This window comes from Capsicum annuum, chromosome 9, assembly GCF_002878395.1.
Source record: "Capsicum annuum cultivar UCD-10X-F1 chromosome 9, UCD10Xv1.1, whole genome shotgun sequence".
Taxonomy (NCBI): Eukaryota; Viridiplantae; Streptophyta; class Magnoliopsida; order Solanales; family Solanaceae; genus Capsicum; species Capsicum annuum.
In genome coordinates this window covers 202,113,696-202,141,600 of record NC_061119.1, presented here as the reverse complement: position 1 = coordinate 202,141,600, position 27,905 = coordinate 202,113,696, and the positions used below count along the sequence as shown (strand labels likewise).

Sequence of the window (27,905 nt, the reverse complement as noted above, 5' to 3'; positions counted from 1 at the left end):
GGAGAGACGGTTGATTTGGAGAGAGAGGGGAATTTTGTGGTGTGAGTTGATTTATATTTTTAAAAAAATTAGAAAGTTTTGAAAATATTAATTAAGTTCATAATTAAATTAATCAAATTTCTTAATTATGTTTTGACCCTTTAAGTTGGTCAATGTCACCAATATCTAAATACAAACTTAAAAGACACCTTTTGTTCAATTTTCTCTAGTTACAAGCATAATTCAATGTACTTGTTATTTTATATACTTAAAATGTGTGGTAACAATGGTTGCATTCTCAATGGGTCTCGACAATATGTTGGTTGGTCCTAAATGTAGAGATTTAATGGTAAGTACTAATTTATCCTTTATTACAGATTTTAGATTTGAATTTCAAAAATAAAATCGCCTTTGCTAAAGCACTTTACTCTCAAGAGAGACTTTTCAGTGCGATTTACGATTAATTGCGGACCAAAACATTTCAGAATACCAATAAAATGAGCACAGACGCTTCTTTGTGGTGCAATGGTTTCAAGTTTTTTGTTTGTCCTGTTTGCTAAAGCAAAGCAATTACTTCATATGAAATTAAAGGTGGTTCATTACACAAGGTTTAATTGTGATGATATAGTTCCATAATAGTTTTTGCAAAATTTAAATAAAACATGTAAAGTAGTGTAGTTTCAAAAAAGACAATATCCAATTCCACTGTTCCATGACAAATATAGATTTCTTTTATATTTTATTTTTAATATTATAGACAAATAAAAGTGACCAAAAAAATATACATATAAAAAAATTCATTTTATTTTATTTTATTTTAAATTAACACACAAAATGAATATCAAGCTTATGCGAAATGGCTCGTAAGCTATTCCAACGATCTGCTTGCTAGTAGGAATGTCAGGAAAATTATAACATAATTTAGTATGTTAAGTGACATTCTTTTCAACCATAGTAAAAAATAATTCTTCTTCTTCTTTTTAAAAATCTTTTCATATTTGATAATAATAATAACTTATTTTAAATATTTCGTTTACTCTTAATAATTTTTATTTTTGATTTCTCATCCGCTGTTTGGTGCGTGCATTGGAGCGCGACTAATCCGGATCGCGCGTTGCAGGGCTCATTAAGGTGGCAACGCTCCCAACAGAGTTTTCTCCATACCCAGGGTCGAACCCTTAACCTCTGGTTAAGGTGAAGCAGCCCCATCCACTGCACCACAACCCATGTTGGTTACTCTTAATAAAATTATTTATGCCATATAAAATTTTTATGTTTTGTTTAGATCATCAATTTTAGACTTTTTTTTGTAAAAAAATCATATTCAATTAAACAACTTCAAATAAATTAAAATGAAACAAACCATCCATAAAATTATTATAATGTGATATCATATCACAAGTTCAAATTCAAATTTGGGAAACAATTTCTCCAATAAATACAAACAAAATTGCTTGTATAATTAAGTCATAACGGATTAACATGTCTTTTTTTTTTTTTTTTTAATTTCCCGTCCAATATTCGATATTCATATTGGAGTCCAATTAATTTGAACTCGCATCGGGTAGATCCCATTCGAGGGGTAGCGCTCCTTACCAAGGATTTTTTCATACTCAGGGCTCGAACCCGAAACCTCTGATTAAGGGAGAAGCAGCCCCATTCATCGATGGTAACATGTCCTTTAATTTGCTTGTATAATAAAATCATATATATATATATATATATATATATAGGATTAACATGTCTTTTTTTTATTTTATTTTCCATCCGATATTCGATATTTATATTGGAGTCCGATTAATCTGAATTTGCCTCGGGTAAAGTTCCATTCGAGGGGTAGCGTTCCCTACCAAGGATTTTTTCATACCCAGGGCTCAAACTCGAAACCTCTGGTTAAGGGAGAAGCATCCCCATCCATCTATGTTACCATGTCCGTTAATTTGCTTATATAATAAAGTCATATAATATATATATATATATATTTATTTATTTATTAATTTATATATATATATATCCATTCTATGACTTTGGGTTGACGCAAGTAGACATTTTAATAAAGTTGAACAAATAACTACATGCATTTTTTCGTGGTTTGTTACATTGCTAGTTTGCATCTTAAGTGGCATCACACGTATATTATGTCACGTAAGATACAAACAGTGATAGAGTCAAGATTTTCATTAAGAAGGTTAAAAAAAAAACATATAAACTAATTGAAGGAGGTTCAACATTAATTATATATAATATAATTTTTCAATGAAAGAGAATCATATGAAAAACTTGAATATAGACTAGCTCTGTCTTAAATATGAAAATCTATTTATTCAATTTTATATAAAATTAAGTATCTGCTTATACACATTTAAAATTATCTTAAATAAAAGTTTAACATGCCTGTAATAAATGTTTGTGATGGGATCCTTCGTTCAAACTGAATGACCAATCCCAGGCTGCTTACGAAGTGAAGATTAGGAGAAAACGTGGGTACTATAGGTTCCACACCTTCACCAAATTCTTTCCTTTTCGTGGGGCCTTTTACCACTCCTTTGTACCTCCACCACAAAATTCCCTCTCCCCCTCCCAAATATAGTAGTAAAATTTTAAAGCAAAAATAGTAGAAAATTCCACTTCAGTTCTTCAATTTTATCACTTGTTCACTGATTAATAGTTCCACTTCCACTACTTTAACAAATAAAAAGCAGAAAATTATTGCAAAATTTGTTTGGGGTTGAAGTGTAGTTGATTCTTGTAAATATCCAATTTGCAAAAATACCCATTTTGCAAAAGTCTTTTTGGGGTTGAGGGGTAGTTGATTCTTGAAAATACCCAATTTGCAAAAATCTTGTTTGGGGGTTGAGGGGTAGTTGATTCTTGGAAATACCCAATTTTCAAAAAACTTTGTTTGGGGTTGAGGCAAAGTTGATTCTTGAAAACACCCAATTTGCCAAAAAAAATTTGTTTGGGGTTGAAGAGTAGTTGTTGTTTGGGGTTGAGTGCTAGTTGATTCTTGAAAATACCCAATTTGGTAAAATATCCAATTTGCTATTGGGAGTGTAGAGGGAGATGGTGGAAAGTTCAATAGGAGGGGTGGTGCCAGCAGTGAAGGGGGAGGTGATGAGGAAGATAGGGGACAAGGAGGAAGGGAGTAGTGTAAGGGATGAAGAAGCCGGGACAGCAACAGAATGGGAAATGGACAAGGAATTGTTGTGTCCTATATGTATGCAGATCATAAAGGATGCATTTTTAACAGCTTGTGGGCATAGTTTTTGCTATATGTGCATAGTTACTCATCTTCATAACAAGAGTGATTGTCCCTGTTGTTCTCATTATCTAACTACCAATCAACTGTATCCCAATTTCCTTCTTGACAAGGTTTGTTTAATTTAATGTTGTTTCTTACTAGCAAGTATTTATGGATTTGTTATTGTTGTATATGTTGAAAATTTGTACGGAATGGATTTTAATTATTCATATTTTCAACATAGTAGTAGTAGTTGTTTAGTGAAGTGTTGGTATATGTTGTTGGGGACCGAAATCTAAATAGCTAACCTGACTAAGTCCATGGTGTTGAAGGGCATAGTACACTCACAAATTTGTGTATTGGTTTTTAATGTAACCGGTTAGCTAAGTGGGTATAACTATTCATATTGCCAGCATAGTAGTAGTAGTTGTTGTTTAGTGTAGTGTTGGTATTGGTTGTTGGGGACTGAAATCTAAATAGCTGACCTGAATAAGTCCATGGTGTTGAAGGGCATAGTACACTCACAATTTTGTAGTATTGGTTTTTAATGTACCCGGTAAGCTGAGCGGGTATTAACTATCCATATAGCCAACATAGTAGTAGCAGTTGTTGTTTAGTGTAGTGTTGAAATTGGTTGTTGGGGACTCAAATCTAAACAGCTGACCTGACTTAAAGTGCATGGTGTTGAAGGGCGTAGTACTATCACAATGTTGTAGTATTTGCTAAAATACTACAAAATTGAAAATGTTTGGGTGAAGATGTGGATGACCTCCTGCTTCAATGTCAGGTGACAACTTGCTTTTGGTGTGAGGTTTTGAGATTGTTCGGCCTACCATTGGTGCTGTCGGGCATAGTGGAGGATGCACTCTGCATTTGGATATTTAGATAAAGGAAGAGAAGTCGAAGTGTGTCGGACAAAAGAAGAGAAACAAAAGAGTTTTTGAAGAGATGGAGAATGACTATGCATGTTTGAAGGATATCATCTCATTCCTAGTCGCTTTTGCATCCAAAAGTTCCAATACATAGAAGATTGGTTGTTCTCTGTTAAATCTTTCAACGAAAAGCTTTTGCAGAGCGACGAGGTTACATTCTCATGTAGATCGATTTGAGTCCCCAAAGTTTTGAGAAAGGTGTGTTTATTCACTTGGCTAGCAGCTAGGGGTTTATTTTGACAATTGAGAACTTTAGGAAGAGGAAAGCCACCTATGTCAGTTGTTGTTTTATGTGTGAAAGGTCAAGCGAAGATATTGATCATCACATCATACATTGTTTAGTAGCTTCGAGGTTTTGGTGGCAAACTCTTAATTGGTTTGAAGTTCTTTTGATGATGCCTGGCACTGTGAAACATGTTTTGTTATCCATTGGAGTGTTGGTAGAAAGAGAAGAAGACACAACGCGTGGAATTTGACACCGTTACCATATATGAGGCATAGAAATAAATTTTGTACAATTAAGTAGTATTCTTTTGTCCCTTATTTTCTTTTGGTGCATTCATGATATTTCTTTTTGTATAGAAGATAGGGTATTGTTTGTAGAAAATTATTACTCCCTTTTCCCAATCTATGTGGAACACTTTCCTTTTTTGTTTATCCAAAAAAGAATGGCACCTTCCTATAATTTGAAACAACTTAACTTTAAAATTTCCCTTTTACTCTTAATGAAATGATGTTCTTTTTGATAACCTATTATTAATGAAATGATTTATAGTCATACAAATGTCTAAAGTTTGTTTAGACCATAAATTTCAAGAGTCTCCCTTTCTTGCTTAAACTTTGTGCCAAGTAAAACGATGCCACAAAATTTGGGACAGAGGCAGTATCATAGTATCATTTTGTTACTTTTTGGTAGACTTCTTGTGTATGCCAGGCACTTACTTTGCCCACACTTTAATGGAATTTATTATTGAGTGCCTGTTTGGGATTGCTTATTTCCCCAAATAAGCACTTATTTTGAGAAAAAAAACACATTTTTTTTAAAACAAGGGTGTTTGGTTAACTTGCTAAAGTGCTTTTAAAAAGAAGCAGAAGCAGTTTTTTTGCTTCTCGAAAAAAGCAGAAACAGAAAATTATTTTTTTTCAGAGAGAGAGTATATATCCCTTATTAATTAATTAACATATCTTATAAGTTTGATTAAAGTTTAATTTTAAAATTTTATACTTCATATTTACATCATAATTCTTTATGAAATAACTTTTTCCATATGTAGTGATTTAATTTATGGAATAATTTTTATATTCATTTTTGTTTGATGTTTTTAAATAATATTTAAATTATTTAAGTAATATATCATTATTTAATACTTTTAATGTATTTATGTATATAAATATTAATTGAAAATTTTATAGTACATACTTTTTAATTAAATAAAAGTAAAATTTTAATTAAAAATATTATAATAGATATTTACAATAAATTTTCTCTATAAATTGATTTTAGTAGTAAAAGTCTTTTTTGGTCATTTGTCTCAAGCTATTTTAGAAAGTGCTTCTCAACTGAGCAGTTTTGTAACAACAATCCCAAACGGGCTCTGAATTAAAAAGATGTACAGAAGATTGATTATGGTTTGTAGAGGATCTTATTATGACATAGATTCTCTACTTTTTGATACATTACTTGTATATGGGAGATTCTCCATTATTTATGAAGTTGTTTACCTTATAAAAGAACATGCGAAGGGTATTGATAGGGACATGGCAACATTTAGTAGCTCTCCTTTTATGTTATATGGGAATGATGTCTTGTCTTCTAGTCAATACTACACGTTTTCTCTAATAGGTAAACGAGATTATGCTGAAAAATTAATTTTTGACTTGAAAGATGTTTTATTGGTTTCTTATAGGAGAGGACAAATCTCTATTTCAATGCAAATTTGACAATTCAGATTTTTTCCTAATTAAGGGTTTATTATTTATTATTTGAGGTACATTCAAAATTGTTTGAATTGTGTAATCATCAGTTAGGGATTCCATATTCCTTATCTTTCTCTTTTACGCTTATATTTTTGGAAATGGATTCGAGCGTCTAGGATCTCTTTTAAAATACCATGCATAAATACCTTGAACTTATGTGAAGTAGAATTCGCCCATTTCACAAGCATAAGTTATCTAGGAAGTCCTTTGCCATTTATATTAAGTACATTAACTTATCAAACACATATTTAACAAGGGCTTCTTCCACTTTTCTATTATCACTTTAATTTAGTAAAGAAACATTTTCTTCGTGTACGAAGAAAGAATGGTTCAAAAAAAAGGGAAAGGAGAAAATGTTGTAAGCATATAAGTAGTTAAATGTGCTGTTAGCTCCCTTGGGAAACAAAAGAGGGCCTTCAGAGATGGTTTACGCAATGCTCAGAATAAAGATTAGGATGATGTTCTTCCATCAGTTCAGGATGTTGGACTCGAATTAGAGTCCAAATTATTCGTTCCTTTATTGCCTTTGAACATATTTCAATGATAACGCTTTGTTGATTTTTTTCTGCATTTAAATCTCTCCGAGAATTGTTATCAATCATTCTCATTTTTCATTCGATCTTCTTTTCCATATTAACTGGTAAGGTTTAAGTTTCATTTGCTCTCAAGTACTAGTATGTCTTTACGGTCTAATAAACTGTTGCTACGAGATATTAATGTTGCATAATTATGAGATGGTGGCATCTTGAAATGATTTACTTCACAATGTAGCTTATTGTTAAAGGTTTCTATGTACCACCTTTGTAGCTATTGAAGAAGACATCTGCTCGTCAGATTTCAAGAACTGCATCCCCTTTCGAACAATTTCGTCATTCATTGGAACAGGTGAATCTGTTTTCTCCATCTCTAGGTGAAGTCACTATAGAGTTAGTGTCCGAAGTTTGCTATTTGTTTTGATACCGCTAATTTACGATTCTTTTATAAAGGACCTTCCTGTTCAAGTTTGTTATTTAACTATTGATCTAAATTTGGATGTTTTTTTTTTTTTTTTGAGTTATTGTATGCTGCGCCGGAATTCTTATTTTAGTTTGATATCTTATTTTGGCTCTATGTTTTAAGTAAGAGCATAGTAGATTTAGTTATCTAGGAAATTTGTAGGGCGTAATTATTTGTTTATATAGTTAGGTTTGTTTAAGTTGACTCAATTGTTGAGCTGTCAAAAAATCGGATTTCAAAATTATTGTAAGGTCATCCTTGTAATGTATTGGCTTGTGATTGTGAGTAGTTCTCACTTATTCTTAGTTCTTAGTGCTCAAGTTCCTGGTAGGAATGACACAGAGGTGAAAGTAGGGTATCCCGTGATTAAAATAAGAAAAAAGAGGTGGAAGTATGGTACCGGAACTATGCCAAAAAGAAGAGAGAGTATAGGGACTGAACTTTGGACATTAATGAAGCTACAAATTGCTTGTTCGAATATTTAAGGTGTAGTAAGTTTGGTGATACATGACTGGAGATGGGATGCCTTTGTTTAGTTAAAATAGAATGGTACTATAAGAGAAATTGCAATGGCACTTGAAGGAGGTGATATCTGATCTGTAGCGTTCATAGGCTACGGAATGGCAAAAGGTTAATAACTTTCTGCGAAAAGAAGGGTTAAAAGGTAATTGGTAAAAATTGGGTTAAACTATCTACAATCAAAAAGAGTAAAAAGGCAAACTGTCTACTGTGGTCTGATGTTGAAGTTGTGAATCAAAATTTCAAATGATAATTTAGATAAAACTAATGAAATACCAAGTGTAATCCCACAAGTCGGGTCTTGAGAGGTGTGTGTACAGCCTTACTCTTACCTGAAGCAATCAAAATAATTTTAGACACGTCAGAATATCTTCTTGTGATGTTAGTTACATTTGTTGTTCTGAGATTCTTCTTCATGGGTTGAATGCGGGTAGTTTAAGATATGCTTCATATTCAATCTGGGAGGAGTTAAAAACTCAATAAAGAAGCATTCAGGTTTTACTTACTATCCCAAAAAACCATGAGTCCTTGCATTTGGAACCAAACATAACATTTCTGAGTTGCTATTTCCCCTGTTCCGTTTTTTGGTCTGCATGGAATAACCCACACACCGGTAAATATTCAACTGTGAGTATCATTTTTGTGCAGAAGCTTGAGATCTGATACTTGTTATGCTTAGACAGGGTTGTGAAGTATCAATTAAGGAGCTGGACGCTCTTTTGTCGTTGTTGTCAGAGAAAAAGAGGAAATTGGAGCAGGAAGAAGCAGAGCGAAATATGCAAATTCTGCTAGACTTCTTACAGATATTACGGAAGCAAAAAGTTGATGAACTCAATGAGGTTTGTGATTGTTTTAAGACAATGTGAAGAACAGAGATTTATCTTAAAGAAAAAAAAATGTATTATGGTAGAAAAGGGTATGACCATATGCTAGATTTTGGTTTCACATTCTTACGTTGGTTGTTTGCCTTTTGCTGACTTTCCGTCTTCTATTTGGTGGTTCTTGTTATCATTGTTTCCTACTCCCTAAATAACTTTTAAGATTATATTATATACAAGTGGTTCTTCACTGGGGTCATTGTGTCTCCTTTAAAGTTGCTTGGATAGCTGCAGTTTGCTTTCTCCAAATAATAACCTGATAGCTAGTTTGTTGATTTGTGCATTTCTTTAGGTGCAAAATGATCTGCAATACATCAAAGAGGACTTAAACTCAGTAGAGAGACATAGAATAGACTTATACCGGGCTAGGGACCGGTACTCGATGAAGCTTCGAATGCTAGCAGATGATCCTATTGGGAAAAAACCTTGGTCTTCATCCACTGATAGGAACTTTGGTGGTCTTTTCTCCACTTCACGAAATGCACCTGGAGGATTACCAACTGGAAACTTGACATACAAAAAGGCGGACGGCAAAGTTCAAATGAGCTCTCCTGGACCACCGAGGAAGGATACTTCAATCAGTGAAATGAATTCACAACATATGAGTCAATCAGGTCTGGCTGTGGTTAGGAAGAAGCGCGTTAATGCACAGGTTTGTGGTTGTGACATCATGTCACTTACAAGATTCTTAACTACGTCCTCCGTTTCATTTTATGTGACCCTTGTACTTAAATATATATTTTTCTTTTGACTTGTCCCTTGTAGTGAAGGGGAGCCTTGGAGTAACTGGTAAAGTTGCTGCCATAGTTGCTGCCATGTGACCAGGAGGTCACGGGTTCAAGCCTTGGAAACAGCCTCTGGCAGAAATGCAAGGTAGGCTGTGTACGATACACCCTTGTGGTGGGGCCCTTCCCCGAACACCGCACATAGCGGTAGCTTTAGTGCACCGGGCTGCCCTTTTACTTGTCCCGTGTAGCAAATCAAGAGAGATCTATTATTTTCTTCTAATATTACCCTTCTCTCTTGTGGGATTTCACTGGCTACGTTGTTGTAATATTTTCCTTATCGTTAAGTAACTATATAAAGTAATAATATTCAAACTTAGATTTCCAAAGCATAATTAATAAGGATAATCTAGTAAACTAAACCCCTAACAAATAGTTGTTTAAAGGGAGTGCCAAGTCAGCAAAGGCCAAGTAAAATGAAACAGAGAGAGTATTAGTTTACTTTTTGCTGTAGTTTCGTTGTTATGAAGTAGAATGGTCTCCGTTATCGATCCAGAACTTGGTTTCACTACTGGACTCATGACTTACTGGGAAATTTGATGAGGAAATAGATTATTCTATGACCACCTTTTGTTCACATATTTCTTGTATAAAATCTTCCATTGTGGTGATCAAACTATGGTGATTACATCAAATCCTAGGTTCTCATTTAACTATTTTTCAGTTACCCAACTTATTCCCGTTGTAATTGTGATATCAAATTTGCTGATTTTGAAGAAATCTATCGTGCACAATTCTTCTTGATAAGTCATTTTCCATCAACTTTCAAGCTTTCTCGTGGAGAAATATAAGCAGTACATATTCCCCCATCAAGTAATTATATGAACTGCCTTATGCCTATGTTGGTTATGGTCAACTTCCTAGCCTGCCTTTCTACTCTTTGATAGCTATTGGTGAATGTTTCTTATATTTGACTACAGTTCAATGATCTCCAAGAATGTTACTTGCAAAAGAGACGTCAATTGGCGAACAAATCGTGTGTTAAGGAGGAAAAGGACGCAGGTGGAGTACAAAGAGAAGGTTACAGTGCAGGACTAGCAGATTTTCAGTCTGTACTTAGCACTTTCACTCGTTATAGGTATAAGCTTTAGTCTGTTATTCGCTGAACATGCTTCCTTCTAATTCTTGCACCTGTTTTTTTCCTTTGTTTATCAATTTTTATTTTTATTCTTTCACAGTCGGTTAAGAGTCATTGCTGAGCTTCGGCATGGGGATCTGTTTCACTCGGCCAATATCGTGTCAAGGCAAGTTTGGTCTTTCCGTATAATAGAAGGCTTAAAGTTCTCCTTTTACTAGTCCCCTGTGTCTGATTTAAATATGGAAATTAGCTGTTAAAGAGGAGAGCTAGAGTTGTGGTTGTAGCAGATGTTATGTTTTTAGTAATTGCAATCAGAGACAAAAAAAAAAAGAAGAAGAAATTCAGGAAATTGTTTTATTGCCCATCTCATTGATTTGGTTCTCGAATTTAGCTCTTGCAGGCAAATCTTATTCCAAGAACTAAACTTTAAATATGTTTATATTGCAGTATTGAATTTGATCGTGATGATGAGTTGTTTGCTACCGCTGGAGTTTCACGGCGTATAAAAGTTTTCGACTTCTCTTCAGTGAGTTTTTAACTTGTAGCTGGTCTTTTGTCTTGATACCATTGGGTGCAATGACATTACTGACTGACATATTGTGGGTCAACCCTAACGTTGATGTTGCAAATGAGAAAGTGCAAAAACTATTTTATTCTGAGATTATTTTTCACCTTTTGATTATTCATATAAAACAAACTGTGGTGATCCAAGTTTTGGTTGTTCAAATGCAACTTCAGTATTATTGTATTATTGAGCAGTTGAAAGCAAGCTTGATCACAGCAGCAACTACACCTCAATCCCAAACAAGTTTGGGAAAGCAAGACTTACATAAATTTTAGTGAAAATTGAACTTGGCTCAGCTTGTAGAACAAATTAACAAGCTGATGAATCAATTTTGAGCTAGAACCTCAATTCGAGCTCATATATTAATAACATTATATAAAAGTAAAACAATAAATTTTAGAATTAAATGGGGTTATAAAGTTTTTTTTCACACTAATAACTTGAAAAATGCATTTATAAAGTAATATGCAAATAGTTACATAATAGATATTTCAAACAAGTAATTTTTTTAAAAAATAAATTGTTCCGTGAATATATAAGTGCAGAGCTTGAGTTTGTACAACCTCAGCTCCTTTAATGTACTAGCTCAAAATTTAAAGGAGCTTAGAGACCAAGAGTTGAACTCAAAACAGTACAGTTCATTTACAACTCGAACAATCAAGACCTTGTTGGCATATATAATGATGCCTGATAGTATATGTATTGTGTCTGAACATGAAGCCTTCCTCAGGGAACAAATTACCTTTCTCTATGAACGTCACCTTCTTTCTGGAATAATATTTTCCTTGCTGTACTGTTGCTGCAATTTCAGATGGCAGCAGCCAGCAGGTTCCTGGTCGCAGATGCCACATTGCCTGTTTTGTGCATAGTTTATTTATAATTTTTTTAATATGTTACCTGCACCACTTTGAAGTGGTACTATGTAGGAGAAAAACACCGGACTTTTGGAGCTAATTTTGTTTCCATCAGTACATGCATGAACAACCTTTAGCAGTGTTTTGCTTCTTATTACACAGCCTACATATTCGCCCTTTAAGGTTATAGTTAACCTTATAGCGTGCCATGGTGGTATCTTCTATTTGTCTTAGTTATTTTGTAGGCAAATATTATGGCAGAGCTCGCCTTTGCATATTAGTTATTTTGTAGGCAAATATTATAGCACAGCTCGCCTTTGCATATTGATGTCAAGATACTTATCTGGCATGTTATGCTTCTGCATTTCAGGTTGTCAATGAACCTGCTGATGTACAATGCCCTGTTGTTGAAATGTCTACCCGATCTAAGCTGAGCTGCTTGAGCTGGAATAAGTATACCAAGAACCACATAGCTAGTAGTGATTATGATGGAATAGTAACTGTATGGGATGTGAACACTAGACAGGTGAATCAGCACTTCCGGTATCTGTATTCACTCTAGACTTTTTCATCTTCCTACGACTGATAGGGATCCTTTATGGTGTTCAGAGTGTGATGGAATATGAAGAGCATGAGAAACGGGCATGGAGTGTTGATTTTTCACGCACAGAACCCTCGATGCTTGTGTCTGGCAGTGATGATTGTAAGGTATTAGAGGATCACTTCTCACTTTTCAAACATAAGTTGTAATCTTTTTAGTTGGTAATACTCAGGCCAGGCCTATCCAGAAGTGAAAATACTCGGGCCTATATGATGTGACGGATCACTAGAAATTAGTGATACTGCTGAAGCTAAAGAGAATGCATTTGGAAAAAAATCCTATTAAATGTGGCACAATTGTCTTATCCACAAATACCTTGGACTTATATTCAAAATTTCAGTGTCTCATCATGTCTCTACTATGTGGGCCTTTACTTCACACTGAAGAGAATCTCTGTGCATACTATCCCTCCATATTAGTTTTTGTTGTTTTGGTATGAATTATCCCTGTTGCTTTCTGGTTAGTTCATTATACAACCATATTTTTCACTGTCGGAGCCAATAACTTGAGTACTTGTTGGAAGGATGGCAAGAACAGGCGATACCGTTTGGGCCTGTGTCAAGAAGACCAAGAAACTGTGGAGCACCTTTTTCTCCATTGTAAAATTTCTAGAGAATGTTGGGAGTTATTCCTAAATCTTCGTGGTATTAATTGGGTGATGCCTCAAAAAGTGAAAGATTTGTTGGAAGGATGGCAAGAACAGGGATACCAAAAGAGATTAAATAGATATAGAGAACTATTCCGTGGTGCATCTTATGGACAATTTGGTTAAAGAGGAACAAAGCTTGCTTTGAGGGGCTGCAAACGCACATTTCTAGAATTAAGGATAGATGCTTACATAATTTGTATTTTTGGAGTAAACCGTCATATGGATTTAGTGGATATGCTAGAAAAAAGATTATAGGAGGGTTTTTTTTTTTTTTTTTTTTCTTGTTTTTCTTGATGTTTTTGTTCTTTCTCTGTACCATCTTGGTACCTTTCAATAAAATATCTACCTTATCCAAAAAAAAATAAAAATAACTTGAGTACTTGATCTTTTTTCTAACTTAGGTTTGTCATCATTATATGCTGCTGCAGGTCAAAGTTTGGTGCACTAAGCAGGAAGCAAGTGTCCTCAATATTGACATGAAGGCTAATATATGCTGTGTAAAATATAATCCTGGATCTAGTGTTCATATAGCGGTAAATTCATTATTTTTTGAAGAGCTTTCTTTTATTCTTTATTTCCAGTCTGCGCTGCTGGTGAATTCCTTACTTTGATGTGGTGATTTGGGCGTGGAGTGGGATTTCCCAGCTGTAGATTAATACCCGTCTTATGATAGAACCTTTTCAAATAATGTCTCAAGTTCTTTTGGCATGGAACACTAGTGAATCTGAAAGATTCTGTCAAGTCTAATTAACTTGTCTAAAGAAGAAAAAATTCTAGCGAGTCTCTAATTTACCACCTTTCTACTCATCAAGCGTGTGGGTGACAACCTGTACTTTTGCAATCTGAAAAGACCGTGACTGATGTTAATAGGATTGTATCCTCTAGTAAGATGTCATAACTGAACATATATACGATTAGTTGCTCATACTACATGCATGTGTCTCTTGGTTCTTTTGGGTTGATGTCCATGATCATTTTTTTCTGTGATTTTACTATTCTCAAATTTGTTATGCAGTTACACATGGATACTCTTTCATTTATTCCCTCGTCTATGATAGCTTCATTTGTGTCCGAAAGATTCTAGACCCTCCATCATGTATTCCTCAAAAAGTTTCTGGATGTTATTTGGAGTATGAGTCAGTTCTGTGCGCTTGATCCTCATGGTCTACATCTCTTTCTATCTTGTAGGTTGGCTCTGCGGATCATCATATTCATTATTATGACTTAAGGAACACCAGTCAGCCAGTTCACATTTTTAGTGGCCATAGAAAAGCTGTTTCATATGTAAAATTTTTGTCTAACAATGAACTTGCTTCAGCATCAACAGACAGTACATTACGATTGTGGGATGTAAAGGAGAATTTGCCAGTAAGGCATCTTTCAAGTCTAGTATCCTTCATTGAGGAATATTTTCTTCGAACAGAAGGTATAAGTTATTCATGACAACTAACTAACACTATTCGAGTTTTTTTTCAAGGTTCGGACACTTAGAGGACATACGAATGAGAAAAACTTCGTTGGTCTCTCGGTGAACAATGAATTCCTCTCATGTGGCAGTGAAACAAATGAAGTATTCGTGTACCATAAGGTTAGCGACTTCTTAATCTTTATTGAAATGCTGATCGTATTTGATTTTAACCAATGATTTTTTATTCTATAGGCAATCTCCAAACCTGTGACTTGGCATAGATTCGGTGCCCCAGATGTGGATGAAGCCGATGAAGATGCAGGATCTTATTTCATCAGCGCAGTGTGCTGGAAGAGCGATAGCCCAACGATGTTAGCTGCTAATAGTCAGGGAACTATAAAAGTTCTAGTCCTTGCAGCTTGAGTTAAGAATATGCTTTGATTGGAATTCACTTGAAATTTTATAGTGAAATGGAATTTCACACTCAATTTTTTTCTGTAGATATCTATTATTCAACCATCAAGATGGCATGGTTACCCCATATTTGTCAATGTGTTCATATATATTAAAACATGTAACACAAGTTGTAGTGGCTTGGTTAATTTAGAAGGATGTACTTCTCTTCAATGACACAGGCAGAGTTACATACTACAATGACAAAAGTTTGGTTTTTCTTTTTTGCTTTTTCCGTCGAGTGTGCTGAAGTAGATCGGTTTTACACACTGTTTCATGAACAAACTTACTCGCATCCAGTGTTTACATCGGTTTCATGAACAAACTTACTCGTATCCAGTGTTTATATCAAGTGACGTTCTTTGTAATAAATCGAGATGAAAGTACACGTTATGAACAACCATATTTAAGCGAAAAAAATAAATGTGGGAAAGTATGTGCGATGTTATCATTGATTCCATGTGAACATTCTAGTGTTTGCATCAAAAGATGCTCTTTGTCATGATAAAGTAATAAATCGAGATGAAAGTGAACCTTTTGTTAAGTGATAAAATGTATATGCAATGTTATCATTGATTCCATGTGAACATCAAAGTGTTTGCATCAAAAGATACTCTTTGTCATGATAAAGCAATACATCGAGATGAAAGTGCATGTTATGAACCTTTTGTTAAGTGAACAAATGTATATGCCATGTTATCATTGATTCCATGTGAACATCAAGTGCTTACACCGGACACCATTCTGTCGTGATTAAGTAAGTAATAAATGGAGATGAAAGTACACGTTATGAGCCATTGTTAAGTGAAAAAATTTATGTGGAAAGTAAGTGCAATGTTATTGATTTTTCAAATTTATGTGGAAAGTTGTCTACGCATGCATGTACAAAGATGAGAAAGAAACAAGGGTTTTTTTTTTACACTATATAACATAAAAGCGATACACCTTAATGGGTTAATATTTTAGAAGAAAAAGCTCAGGAGGGATAGAAGAGATACAAGAACTTTTAGTGACCTTGCAATTTTGAGGATTATACAAGACATTACGGGCTTGCAAGGTCAAGAAAACTCGAACAAGCGTTCAAGAATTCTAAAAGAAAAGAAAATAATATAAGAAGAACAAGCTCAGGAAGGATAACGTCACTGCATGTGTCACGATGATGACTCTTGATGCCTCATTTCATGAATCTCGATGACTTTTAGCACCATTTCTTCTTGGTCAAGTACATCCATGGATGTCATGAGAAGATAACTAAAAACTTCACAAAAACTTAAAAGGATCCCATACTTATTTTCCTTCACTTGACCCAACATGGAAGACTTATGTGATGAGAAAATGTGTCCAGACTCCAGAGTGGAATGGTATTTATAGATTGGAAAGAGTCTTTAATTTGGTTATATGATAAGAAGTAAAGTTTTGTTGAGAGTATAATAGGGCATTCAATTAACTGTGTGGTTGGTGTGTCATTTTCTCTAAAAGAAAGAAGGGACAAAAAGGGAGGTAAAGGTGTTGATTTCTAGGTTCTACCAAAAGGACATAATAATCTAAATTCACATGGGAGGAGACACAATATTAGGTATGGATTCGGACCAACCTACTGAGTTTTGCTTCGAATAACATATTTATGTTAAAGAATTTATTAAATTTATATAAATATTTAAATGTAAAATTTGAAACTAAAACGTGCTATAAATTTATCTGTCTTAAATTCAAAATTCATAAATTTTAAATTTTGACTCTAATTGAGGCTTATCCATGCTCTTTCTTCGTAGGCACATGGACATGAATTGGTGATATTTGAGAAAAACAAAGTAATATTTAAAGTTAAAGTTGAAAATTGATATCTGAACATGAAAACATAGTTGAATTTTTGTGAGTGGGACTTTGAGAAATTCCTAAACTGCATTTTTTAAACTTCTAATCCCTTATTTTAAAAATAAGTTTAAAGTTGAAATAATAAAACAATTTGATAAACAACACTCTTAGTTGAAACAATCTCCATTTTTTTTTTTTCCACGAAATCTATGTGAAAAACGACTCTAATAAGCCGAGTCTTCACAAGGTGCCAATACTATAAATTATAATCAATGTGTTGAAGAAGTTTTGAACGTGAATTAACACTCAAACAATAAAACAGTTATCCCTCAAATAATATGAGATAGTTGACATTTAATATAATATTTATAACTTAATTTTTCTTATTGATGATTCTGCTCTGTCGATAGATGCTAATATAACATCATATTAGAAGAATTAAATGGAGTTAATTAGGTCAAGTGTTATTGTTGGGATATATATATATATATATATATATATATAATATAAAGGGCTACCCGGTGCACTAAAGCTCCCGCTATACGCGATGTTCGAGGAAGCTTTAGTGCACCGGGCTACCCTTTTTATATATATATATATATATATATATATATATATAGGACTTCACTATTAATTCTATGAGTGAAAGTAATAATTCATTTGGAATTTGGAAAAATAAAATACAAACATTTAGAAGAAGACAAAATGACCAAAAAACATCCATTTAAGTTAGACAAAAATTTGGAAATCAAAAAGTTGTTCATACTAAATTAGTGAATGGTTGTAAATAATGGGGTCAACAATCACCATATATAAGAAGCTACTAGACAAAAATTTTACCTCATCTCTATTTTCTTTCACCAACTATTTCTTCAAGCTAAGCACTAGCCTTTCTTTGTTTATACGAAAAAGGGTCTAAAATGTTCTTTAATTATGTGAAATGGTACAAAAATATCCTACGTCTATTTATTGGGTCTAAAATACCTTTTATGTTTATCTGTTGGGCCTAAAATGTTCTTTCCGTCTACCTATTGGGACTACTTTGCTCTTTATTTAGACAAATTATATGAAAAGACATTTTTATATACTATAACAAAATTTTATGTTTTTCATTTCTATTGCCTGCTTCACGATGCCTCCATACAAATATATGGTATATTTATACCATAAAAATTCATGGTATATTTATATATTATACAAATTATATTAATATCATAAAAATACATGATATATTTATACCATACAAATTATATTTATACCATATAAATTATTTTTATACCATAAACATACACAGTATATTTTAGATATAAAAAATTTATATCATGTAATAGTGAAAATATATATTTATATTTAATAAATAATTTTTAACAAGAAAAGTACTTTCATAAATATTTATTCCATAAATTATATATAAAATATAATAATAATCTGACTTTGACATAAATTATATTTACACAGCTAAAAGACGGTATATATGTACTTGTAACATAGTGATTATAGTGATTTTTATTCCATAAATATTTATCCATAAAAAATTATGGTTAACTCGTTACATTAGAATTAAAAATACAAGATAATGAAATAATACTAGATGATTAATATACATGAAAACAAAACGAAAGATACACGAGCAAATAATGAAATACTTAATTTATTTATAAATATTTAAATTTTTAATATAAGAGAGAAAGATTTGAAAGCATGAATTATCTTTTCCACTATTAATTTGAAGATTGAAAATAAATATCTTAAATTAAGGTGAATTGATAATTAGTTATAAAATTAAATTAGGAATTATAATTATTTTTTCTGATTTTTTTAAATGGCTATATATATAAAAAAAATTATTTTTGTAATATTGAAAAAATGTTATTAATAATGTAATTAAGTTTTACGGATTACCTTTTCATGTAATTTACCTAAATAAAGGGCAAAATAGGTCCAATAGGTAGACGGGAATGATATTTTAGGTCCAAAAGGTAGGTGGGAAAGACATTTTTGACCCAATAGGTAGATGGAAAGGATATTTTAGGTCCAATAGGTAGACGAAGGACGTTTTTGTATCATTTTACATAGTTAAAGGACATTTTAGGTCCTTTTCCGTTGTTTATATAATACTTAAAAATATTTTTGTTCGGACTTTATATATAAGGAAAATTTTAATGCACCAAATTATCTTTTAATTATAATACAAAAATAGTTACAATTATAGTAATGTCAAAGAAGCGGGCAGAATTGGATTTAGACGGACTAAAATAAGTTGTGTTAATAAATTGGGAGGTCTAAAAATTACTTGTTTAATACTAGCTTTTTAAAAACAAATAATTTGTTTAAGTACTAAATAATTTTTTTTCTTTATTAGGAATACACACAACATATCAATTTTTTTTAAAAAATCTATATAATGTTTTGACTAGATTTTTATGGGTTAATTTGATTTCTATATCACCAGGGTTGAAATGGATGACTCAAAATGAATCGAGCTAATAAATAAGTGATTTAATAATCCATCCATATATAAACGGATTTAATGAATGATGTATTCATGATTTAACTTTGTCGCCCCCAGTTACATTTATCTAATGAGCCTTTGCTATAATACTAGTAACTTATGAGATTTTTCGTATAGTTTTAAATATTTAATTTTCAACTTTAAAATATTAAATTTATTTAATTTAATTTAACTTTGAATATTTGTAAAAACCAACTCACAAAAAAATAAATAATAATATATAAATTTAGGTGAAAAGAGTATGATATATGAACATAAGTTTTGTTTGAATAGGAACAAGTTATTTTGAGATTAGTTATTTTTTACATTTATCCTAATTAAATATAAAATAAACTTATGAATAATTTAATTTTGGAATTAATTATCCCTCCATCGTACCAAACGAGCCCATAATGGACCAGTTTTAATAATTATTGTAGGTAGAAAGACAAAAAGAATTTGGTGGAGTTGATCAGTGGTGTATTTAATACTAAAGAAATCAAACTGTACTCCAAAAATGGCAAATAGGCAGAAGTATATAGACTATAGGTGTGCATTAAATTCATGTTTTGGAACATTTTGACCAGAAAATTAAAGGAGACAGAAGAATGAAAGTGACATAACATAAATTCTAGTAATTATGTATTTGTATTCAGAATTTTTAATAAAAAGATTTGAAAAATAAATGGGTGGAATATGAATTTAAAATTGGGCTTTAAAATTTAAAGATAAATTTTGAACCCCTTAAATCACCGAGTCAACTCTAACCTTGCATTCAGAAGGTTCAAAATATATTTATACATAAATTAAAATATTTTTAAAAAAAATTGGCCAAAGAAATTTGGGTGAAAACTCTGACAACCCCTAGATCCGCCCCTATTCGTATTGGATGTTTATATTTATTAAATATAGTATAAATTTATTATTGTTAAGTGACTTAATGAGATAAGAATGTATATTAATGAACCATGGTTAAACACAAAAAGGCATCGTCTTTTCTTTTTTTGTTTGAAAATTCTCATTCAGGAGTTGTTATCCTCGTTCCCACTTTGTGACATTATATAGGATATATTATTGTTGTTGATGATATTCGTTATCTGTATTGGGGCTTTGATTAAATCTGAGATCTCTGAAAAGTCTTATATTGGGATAAAGTTTTTCCTAATAAAGACAATTCTAAACCCATCATGACTCAAATACGAAATATTTGATTAAAGATGAGAGTAAAAAAACCTATACTTATATTATATTTGTCATGCATCTATTGATTTAATATAAACATCTGACATGAATAATTAAGTTTTTATCTATAAATGATCCAGTGATGTAGGAATACATATTAATTAATTATAATTAAGTGCAAAAAAAAAGGCTAAATTTAGATTCATGCCAGAAAGTATCAGATTAGATCAAAAGCGTCTCTAGTAAATATGACTATGTATCATTCAAAATGAGATAAGCATCTAGTACTCGTGAATTATGACTAAATTTGCTACGACACACTCCAACTTCACGAGGGTTCTATTACCCCTAAACTAAATTTTTGCTTTTTTTTGTCAACCTTTTTAGCTGACTTGGTATATAGCAGCCCTTCACGCGCCTCAGGTATTTTACTTTACAGAAGGTGCCACATCAGCACGAAAGGGTGTCAAAAATACATTAAAATTGAGTTCAGAGATAATAAAATCTCCATGAAATTAGAATATATCGTAGCAACTTTGATCATAATTCAGAGATACTAAATGCTTTATCTAATTCAAAATCTTTAATTAAGAGTAACAGAGTCAAAAAAGACTATAATACAAATATCGATCATGCATCTATTAACTTGACCTAAATATTAAATATGAGTAATTAATTTTGTACCCATAAAGAATACCCCAAAGAATTATAGCACCAAAATAGTGATTCAGTTGCAGTGGGTTGACCATACTTTTTGTTCTTTACTTCATTTCCAAAAAAAAAATCTCATTTGGCATTTCAGATTCAGTACAGTGTGTCTGTTGCCCTTATTCCTATGTTTTAATTGCAAGATTTTGCACAAACTGTCCATATTTTGCAGTCTTTTAGAAGTGGGGGATTATTTTTGCATTGTTATGTCATTCTCATATGATCCCTTTTATTTAATGACTTTTTGGAACTATGCCTTCCCCATAATAAATGAAATCACCTATATTCCCTTCTTTATTATTCTTTATCGTAAGTTATACTTTTAAATAATTATATTGGTGTAATATATCACGATTTTTAAATATTGCAGTCAAAAAAAATGAAATGAATAAAGATGAATAAGAAATATTTTTAGAATGAGATGTGGGGAACTCGCTTTCATTAAGGAGATTCAAGTCTACGGCGATACAATCTACACTAACTCGGTAGTATAATCTTGACTTGTCTCATTCGGGATACAACAATCCAACAACATCGTATAACGTAAGCAACTCTAGATTAATTCAAATGTCCAAATCTCCACTAAAAAATACCTTCCTTCAATATATAATAAAGCTCTATATTTTCTCTTTGTTATTCTTTATAGTTATACTTTTAAATAATTATAAAATATAGCGAGATTGTGTATCTAAAGCTCCCACACATCACTGCCCACCTCAACATCACAAATTTGTTGTTGTCGAAATTCATCGACGTTTTAGTTAGATACTGAAAAGCCGATATTATTTTACCATAGATTCTTCATAGATAAAAGAGATAATACATCGAAACACTCCTAAACTTGTAGCCAAGACTTACTTTAGACCCTAAACTAATCGGGCAATTATTTACCCCTCTTAACAACTTTCAAGTGAATTTTTTCCACCCAAATTGCTAATGTGGCAATTTTTTTAAAAAATCAGCGTGTAATTTGCTTTAAAAACATGGAAAATGGTGGGTCCCACCTTTTAATTTTATAAGTTTTCTTTATATATAGATTAGATTAAAAATAATCTAATATATATATAGAGAGAGAGAGAGATTAGATTAAATTATAAATTTTTTAATCTAATATATATATATATATATATATATATATATATATATATATATATATTAGATTAAAAAAAAATCAAAAATTCACTTCCATCATCATCTTCTTCATAACTACCCCCTTCCCCCACCCCCACCCCCGCGCCCAACACCCCCATATCTTCATCTTCTTCATATCCTCCACCCCCACCCCGTTTCTTCATCTTCTTCATTTACTATCTCAATATATTCTAATACAATGTTAACATAAATAATATCAGCATTTACTAATAGAAACATTACTAATACAAATATTACTAATATATTCTATTCAAAAAGAAAATTTATACACTATAACAAACGACTCCTACATTTCAATGGAAAGAATATATACAAAAGAAAAGTTTGATAAAAAATTTACAGAAGTATATTTTATAAGTATATTTTATCGTACCAATAAAAAACATTCTACTGCTCAAACTTCTACTCCAACATAAATTCTAAAACTTAAAAATTGCAATCCACATATTTTATTGTTGGGCCCATATTGACACGAAACTTGCAGTACAATTAGAAACACATACATAATGAATTCAATTGGTCACACGTACAATCAATGTTTTCACATGCATTCAACCACTTATTATTGGTCATACACACATATGGCTACCATCAAATATTGTATTCACGATTTCAGTTAAGAGAGATATTGTATGCGCACGAATACAACTTACTTTGCTTCATTTTAAAATCAAAATGCTATTACATTTCATTTTTTCTTTTAAAAAGACTTAGCACTATCTATGAAATTTTCCTTATTTTAATTGTTTGAGAGGACTTATACAACATATAGGTAAATATTTAAATTATTATCGAGAAAATAACCTAAAACTCGCCCGACCTATATCCAAAATCTCAACTATACACTCGAATATTACAGGGGTACTATCCCCCCACCCCCACACCTCCAAATTTCATTGTGGGAGTTCCGATAACTAACCAACTAAATTACTACGATTCCTTTCAGACATAACTTATAGAGTATTATGATATGAAAATATTAATTCTTAATCCCACAAACAAAATTTATTTATTTTGAAGGACAAAAATTAAAAACAGATCACGAAATACATGGCAAAAGTGTAAATGACCCAAAAGTGGCTTGTGAATGCAATTCCTACAGTTTACATAAGCCCATTCAAGTAGTGGGCCTTTGGCTGCAACCTGTTTTCAATATTTTGTCTTTAATAACTAGTTGTGAATAGACCCAAATGTGAGTAACTTTATTTTTTATTCTAATAAAAAAAGTTTTTGAAAACTAGACTTTCTTCTTTTTTTAAGTGTTGTACAAGTACAATTTTACCCCTCTACACATCAAATATATTTTTAAATTTTCCATACTCATTTGTCTTTTAAATTCTATGTTTTCTTATTTTCACTTTTTTTATTTTTTCTTTAATTTCATTTTCATGTTTTAATTCATTTGTCTCAACTTTTATTTTTTTCTCTTTTTTTTTTCTTCGAGCATTATCTATTTCTTCAATTCCCCCCCCTTTTTTTAATTCATTTGTCTTTAACCTTTATTGTTGGTTTTTATCATTTCTCTTTTTTTCCTGATTTTTCTCAAATACACCCTCCACACCTCAAATATTTTTAAATTTTTTATACTCATTTGTATCTCATGTGCTATTTTTTATTAATTTCACTTTTTACTTTTTCTCTTAATTTTATTTTCATGTTTTTAGTTTATTTGTCTCAACCTTTATTTTTTCGTCTTTTTTCTTTTTTCTCAAGCATTATCTATTTCTTCTCTTTTAGGTGTAGTACAAGTACAATTTTGTCCTCTATACCTCAAATATTTTTTAACTTTTCATACTCATTTATCTCTCAAATTCTATTTTTATTTTTATTATTTTCACTTTTTTTATTTTTTTCTTTAATTTTATTTTCATGTTTTAATTCATTTGTCTCAACCTTTATTTTTTCTCTTTTTTCTTTTGTCTCAAACATTATCTATTTCTTCATTTTTTCTTTTAGAAAAAAAATCATTTGTCTCAACCTTTTTTTTTTTCTTTTTGGCTTTTATCATTTCTCTTTTTTCCCCTCATTTTTCCCAAACTTTATTTTTATTTTTTTCTCTAATTTGTTGTTTGAAAGTCCTTGAGCTAAGTTTTACCTCAAAGGCAATAGTTGTAGAACATCTCATAAATGAAAATATAACGTGGTAGAGGCAACTCTTGCCCGTGGGGCATAATTTGTAGTTTGAAAGTCCTTGAGCTAAGTGTTGCCTCTAAGAAAATAGTTGTAAAATATCTCATAAATGAAAATATAATGTGGTAGAGTCAACTCTTGCCTGTGGGGCATAATTTGTAGTTTGAAAGTCCTTGAGCCAAGTTTTGTCTCTAAGGCAATAGTTATAGAACATCTCATGAATGAAAATATAACGTGGTAGAGTCAACTCTTGCCCGTGGAAAATAATTGGTTGTTTGAAAGTCCTTGAGTTAAGTCTTGCCTCTAAGGCAATAGTTGTAGAACATCTCATAAATGAAAATATAACGTGGTAAGTCAATTCTTGCCCTATTGTTTGAAAGTTTCTGAGCTAAGTCTTGCCTCTAAGGTAAGAGTTATAAAACATTTCATAAATCAAAATACAATGTGGTAGTGTCAAATTGTGCCCATGAAACATAACTTGTTGTTTGAAAGTAATGAGTCTTGCCTCTACAATGTAGTAGTGTCAACTCTTGCCCGTGAAACGTAGCTTGTTGTTCGAAAATCATAAGTCTTGCCTTTATAATGTGATAGTGTCAATTCTTGCTCATGAGATATAACTTAAATGGAAGAAATTGAAGAAAAGAACAAAAATAATAAAAATTGCAAAAAAAACAAAAAACAAAAGGAAGAAAAATATTAAAAAAATAAAAAACAAAGAAAATATAGAAGTTGAGAGAGAATAGGAAAAAAATAAAGTGATAAAAAAAATAAAGATTAAATAAAAATAAAGGTCGAGAAAAATTTAAAAAGAAAATAAAAATAAAAATCAAAGAAAAATAAAATAAGTTTTTTATTTTATAAAAGTAGACGTTGAGAGGTGTAAAGAAAAAAAGTAAGGATTGAGAAAAACTAACAAGAACAAAAAAAAAAAAGAGGAAAGAAAAAAGAAAAAAGAAGAAAAAGAAGTTGAGAAAAAAAAGGAAAAAAGTAAGGGTTGAGAAAATAAAAAATAAAAAGAGAATATAAAAAATAAAAATCAAAGTAAAATTAAAAAGAGAAAAAATAAATAAAAGTTGAAAGATATAAATATGGAGTTGTTATCCATTATGAGGATAATTTATGTAATTTACTCCATTGATCTGGGGCAATTTCGTCCAAAAAATATTAGTTAATAGGTAAAGGCTATTTTAAGGTCACCCTAATTTGGATCTATTTTTGAGATTCACCAGTTTAATAGTGAAAAAATTATTCCATATAGTATTATTAGATTTAAAATGACAAATTTTAGCAACACTTTTAGATAATTGCATTAATAGCAATTTCATTGCAAGTAATAGAAACTTGTTAAAATATATATTATTTTTAGTGTATTTTCCAAATTTATTTTTAATTATATAAATTAAAATCTGTTTCATTTTTATAGGTTTGTAATCAATATTCCCCTTAAATTGTGTATTGATAATTATGACAAATATATATTATGTTTTTATTTAATAGATTGCACACTTTTATCAGATAAACTTATTGAAGGAAGATGACATTAAAACCTACTTAATTATCCGAAAAAGTTTCTGAAGCACCTCTCTGTTTCTCCATTCAAATACTCTAACCTTCAAAACTTTATCCTCTTTCTCAATTCTAATACTAAACCTTCAAAACTTTATTGAAAATCGATTCTCCATTAACATACTCAAGATAAAAATTGAGTTTCAGATAATATTCTTCTTCCCGTAAAAACATAAAATTGATATATTTAGGTTTTTCATTTTCCATTGTGAATTCCTAGAATAATCGAAAATAGTAGCCCCATTCATCTTTGTAGACCTTTGTTTGATTTAGGTTATTTCACTCAATCTCCTCTATCGAAGTGTAAAAAAAAAAAAAAAAGATTGTTGAAAGTGAGTCTTACATCAAGAAGCAAAATCAGTGGTTGTCCGATAAAATTGAAGTTTCGTTTGTTGATGAACCATCCAAGAAGCTCAATTTGAACATATATTGAAAAAAAATCTCAACAAACAATATAAATTCCGACAAATAAACAACATTCCTTTGGTCGAAAATTACAAGTTATAGCAATACTTTGAACTTTGCAAGTTATAGTAAAAAATCATTTATAAAAGGAAAAACACATTTTTTAATGATTAAAAATAAGAAAAAAATAATTTTAATATATGGAAAATATATTACATACCCATAAAAAAGGGATTACAGTTATGACAGATATCAATCATCCCTTAATCTTCTCTGAAACGGTTTTGTTTCAAATTGATTAACATAAAAATGGTTCTATAGCTCTATTAAGTCATGTCTCTCCTCTAATCCCTCGTCTTCTTCTTTTTTACATCTTCTTCTCTGTTTTCTTTATTAATATTCATTAAGTACACATAGAATTTACAGATTATATAACAAGTAGATAATAAAATTTTGGTATATCAACTTTTGTAACTATGAATACTAAATGTGAGCATTTAGAAGATTCAATTTTCAATTAGGAATGCATAATTTTATAATACACATACTGCAAATCATTAGCAAGCATTGGATTTGGTTGACTGATTTGAGGGCTCTAGAATTGAAAAAAAAAAATAAGAAGGAAAATTTTACTTAGAGATGCAAAATTAGGGCCTTAATTATTTGATTTAAAGAAATAATAAAACTTTCAAAAAAGCTAGCAATAGTGTTTTAACAAAACATATATAAACATAATCAACACACCAGCCACATACACAAAACATAAAATTACCTTGTCGCATATATACAGTAAAAATATAAGAATGATATTTACAGCACATATAATTATGTTGCTACATGCATTTGCATTTGTATGTTATTGTATATCCAGTGATACATTGAATGTACAAATAACATACATTCGGCATACAATTATTCCACCATCGGCAATGAAAGGGACGAATGTTTGTTTGACGTAAGTGTATATCTTATGTATCACTGTACATACACTTACTTACGTATCACTATTTTTAGTGTATGAAGCTAGTATAGTACACAATACAATATTAATGAATTATTTAATAAATTGCGTTGAAACTAGTTTATATACTCATTTCATACTTAAGTATTTTTATTTTTTTTTGAGTTCTCAATGTATTAAATTGATATTGATGAAGTTTCACATATGTCACATACATTTTTATTGAATGAGTTTTATGAACATGACAATCGATTAAAAAAAATAATATTTTATATTACATAACCTTTATAGTGTATGTAATAGATATTTACTGAAAAACTATAACCATACATGTTGAAAATAAATTAATTGATAATTGTTTGATGTCAAATAATTTTTTGTTGCAATAAAAAAATAATCAATATTAACTATGATTGATGTTGGTATTGCTTTCTGGCAGAAGAAGATGAAGAACATTATATAAATACTATGTTAAATGTCAAGACTAAACTTTATTTATACCAACAATCTTAGAAAGATAGAGTAATAAGCACAAATAAACATCAAAATACAATACTCATGTCAAATATTACTAATTGCT

General features: G+C 31.0%; 1 protein-coding gene across 1 annotated transcript; it reads left to right on the top strand.

The window, feature by feature from the left end:
- The first annotated feature begins 2,419 nt into the window (after nucleotides 1-2,419).
- Nucleotides 2,420-15,139, top strand: LOC107842184 (E3 ubiquitin-protein ligase COP1). The gene is made up of 13 exons (XM_016685936.2): nucleotides 2,420-3,351; nucleotides 6,937-7,014; nucleotides 8,328-8,483; nucleotides 8,815-9,174; nucleotides 10,228-10,385; nucleotides 10,486-10,551; nucleotides 10,833-10,911; nucleotides 12,175-12,330; nucleotides 12,414-12,512; nucleotides 13,483-13,587; nucleotides 14,243-14,422; nucleotides 14,532-14,642; nucleotides 14,715-15,139. Exons 1-13 carry the CDS (start codon nucleotides 3,043-3,045, stop codon nucleotides 14,883-14,885), a joined length of 2,028 nt encoding a protein of 675 aa, XP_016541422.2. The 5' UTR covers nucleotides 2,420-3,042; the 3' UTR covers nucleotides 14,886-15,139.
- Nucleotides 15,140-27,905: the final 12,766 nt, after the last annotated feature.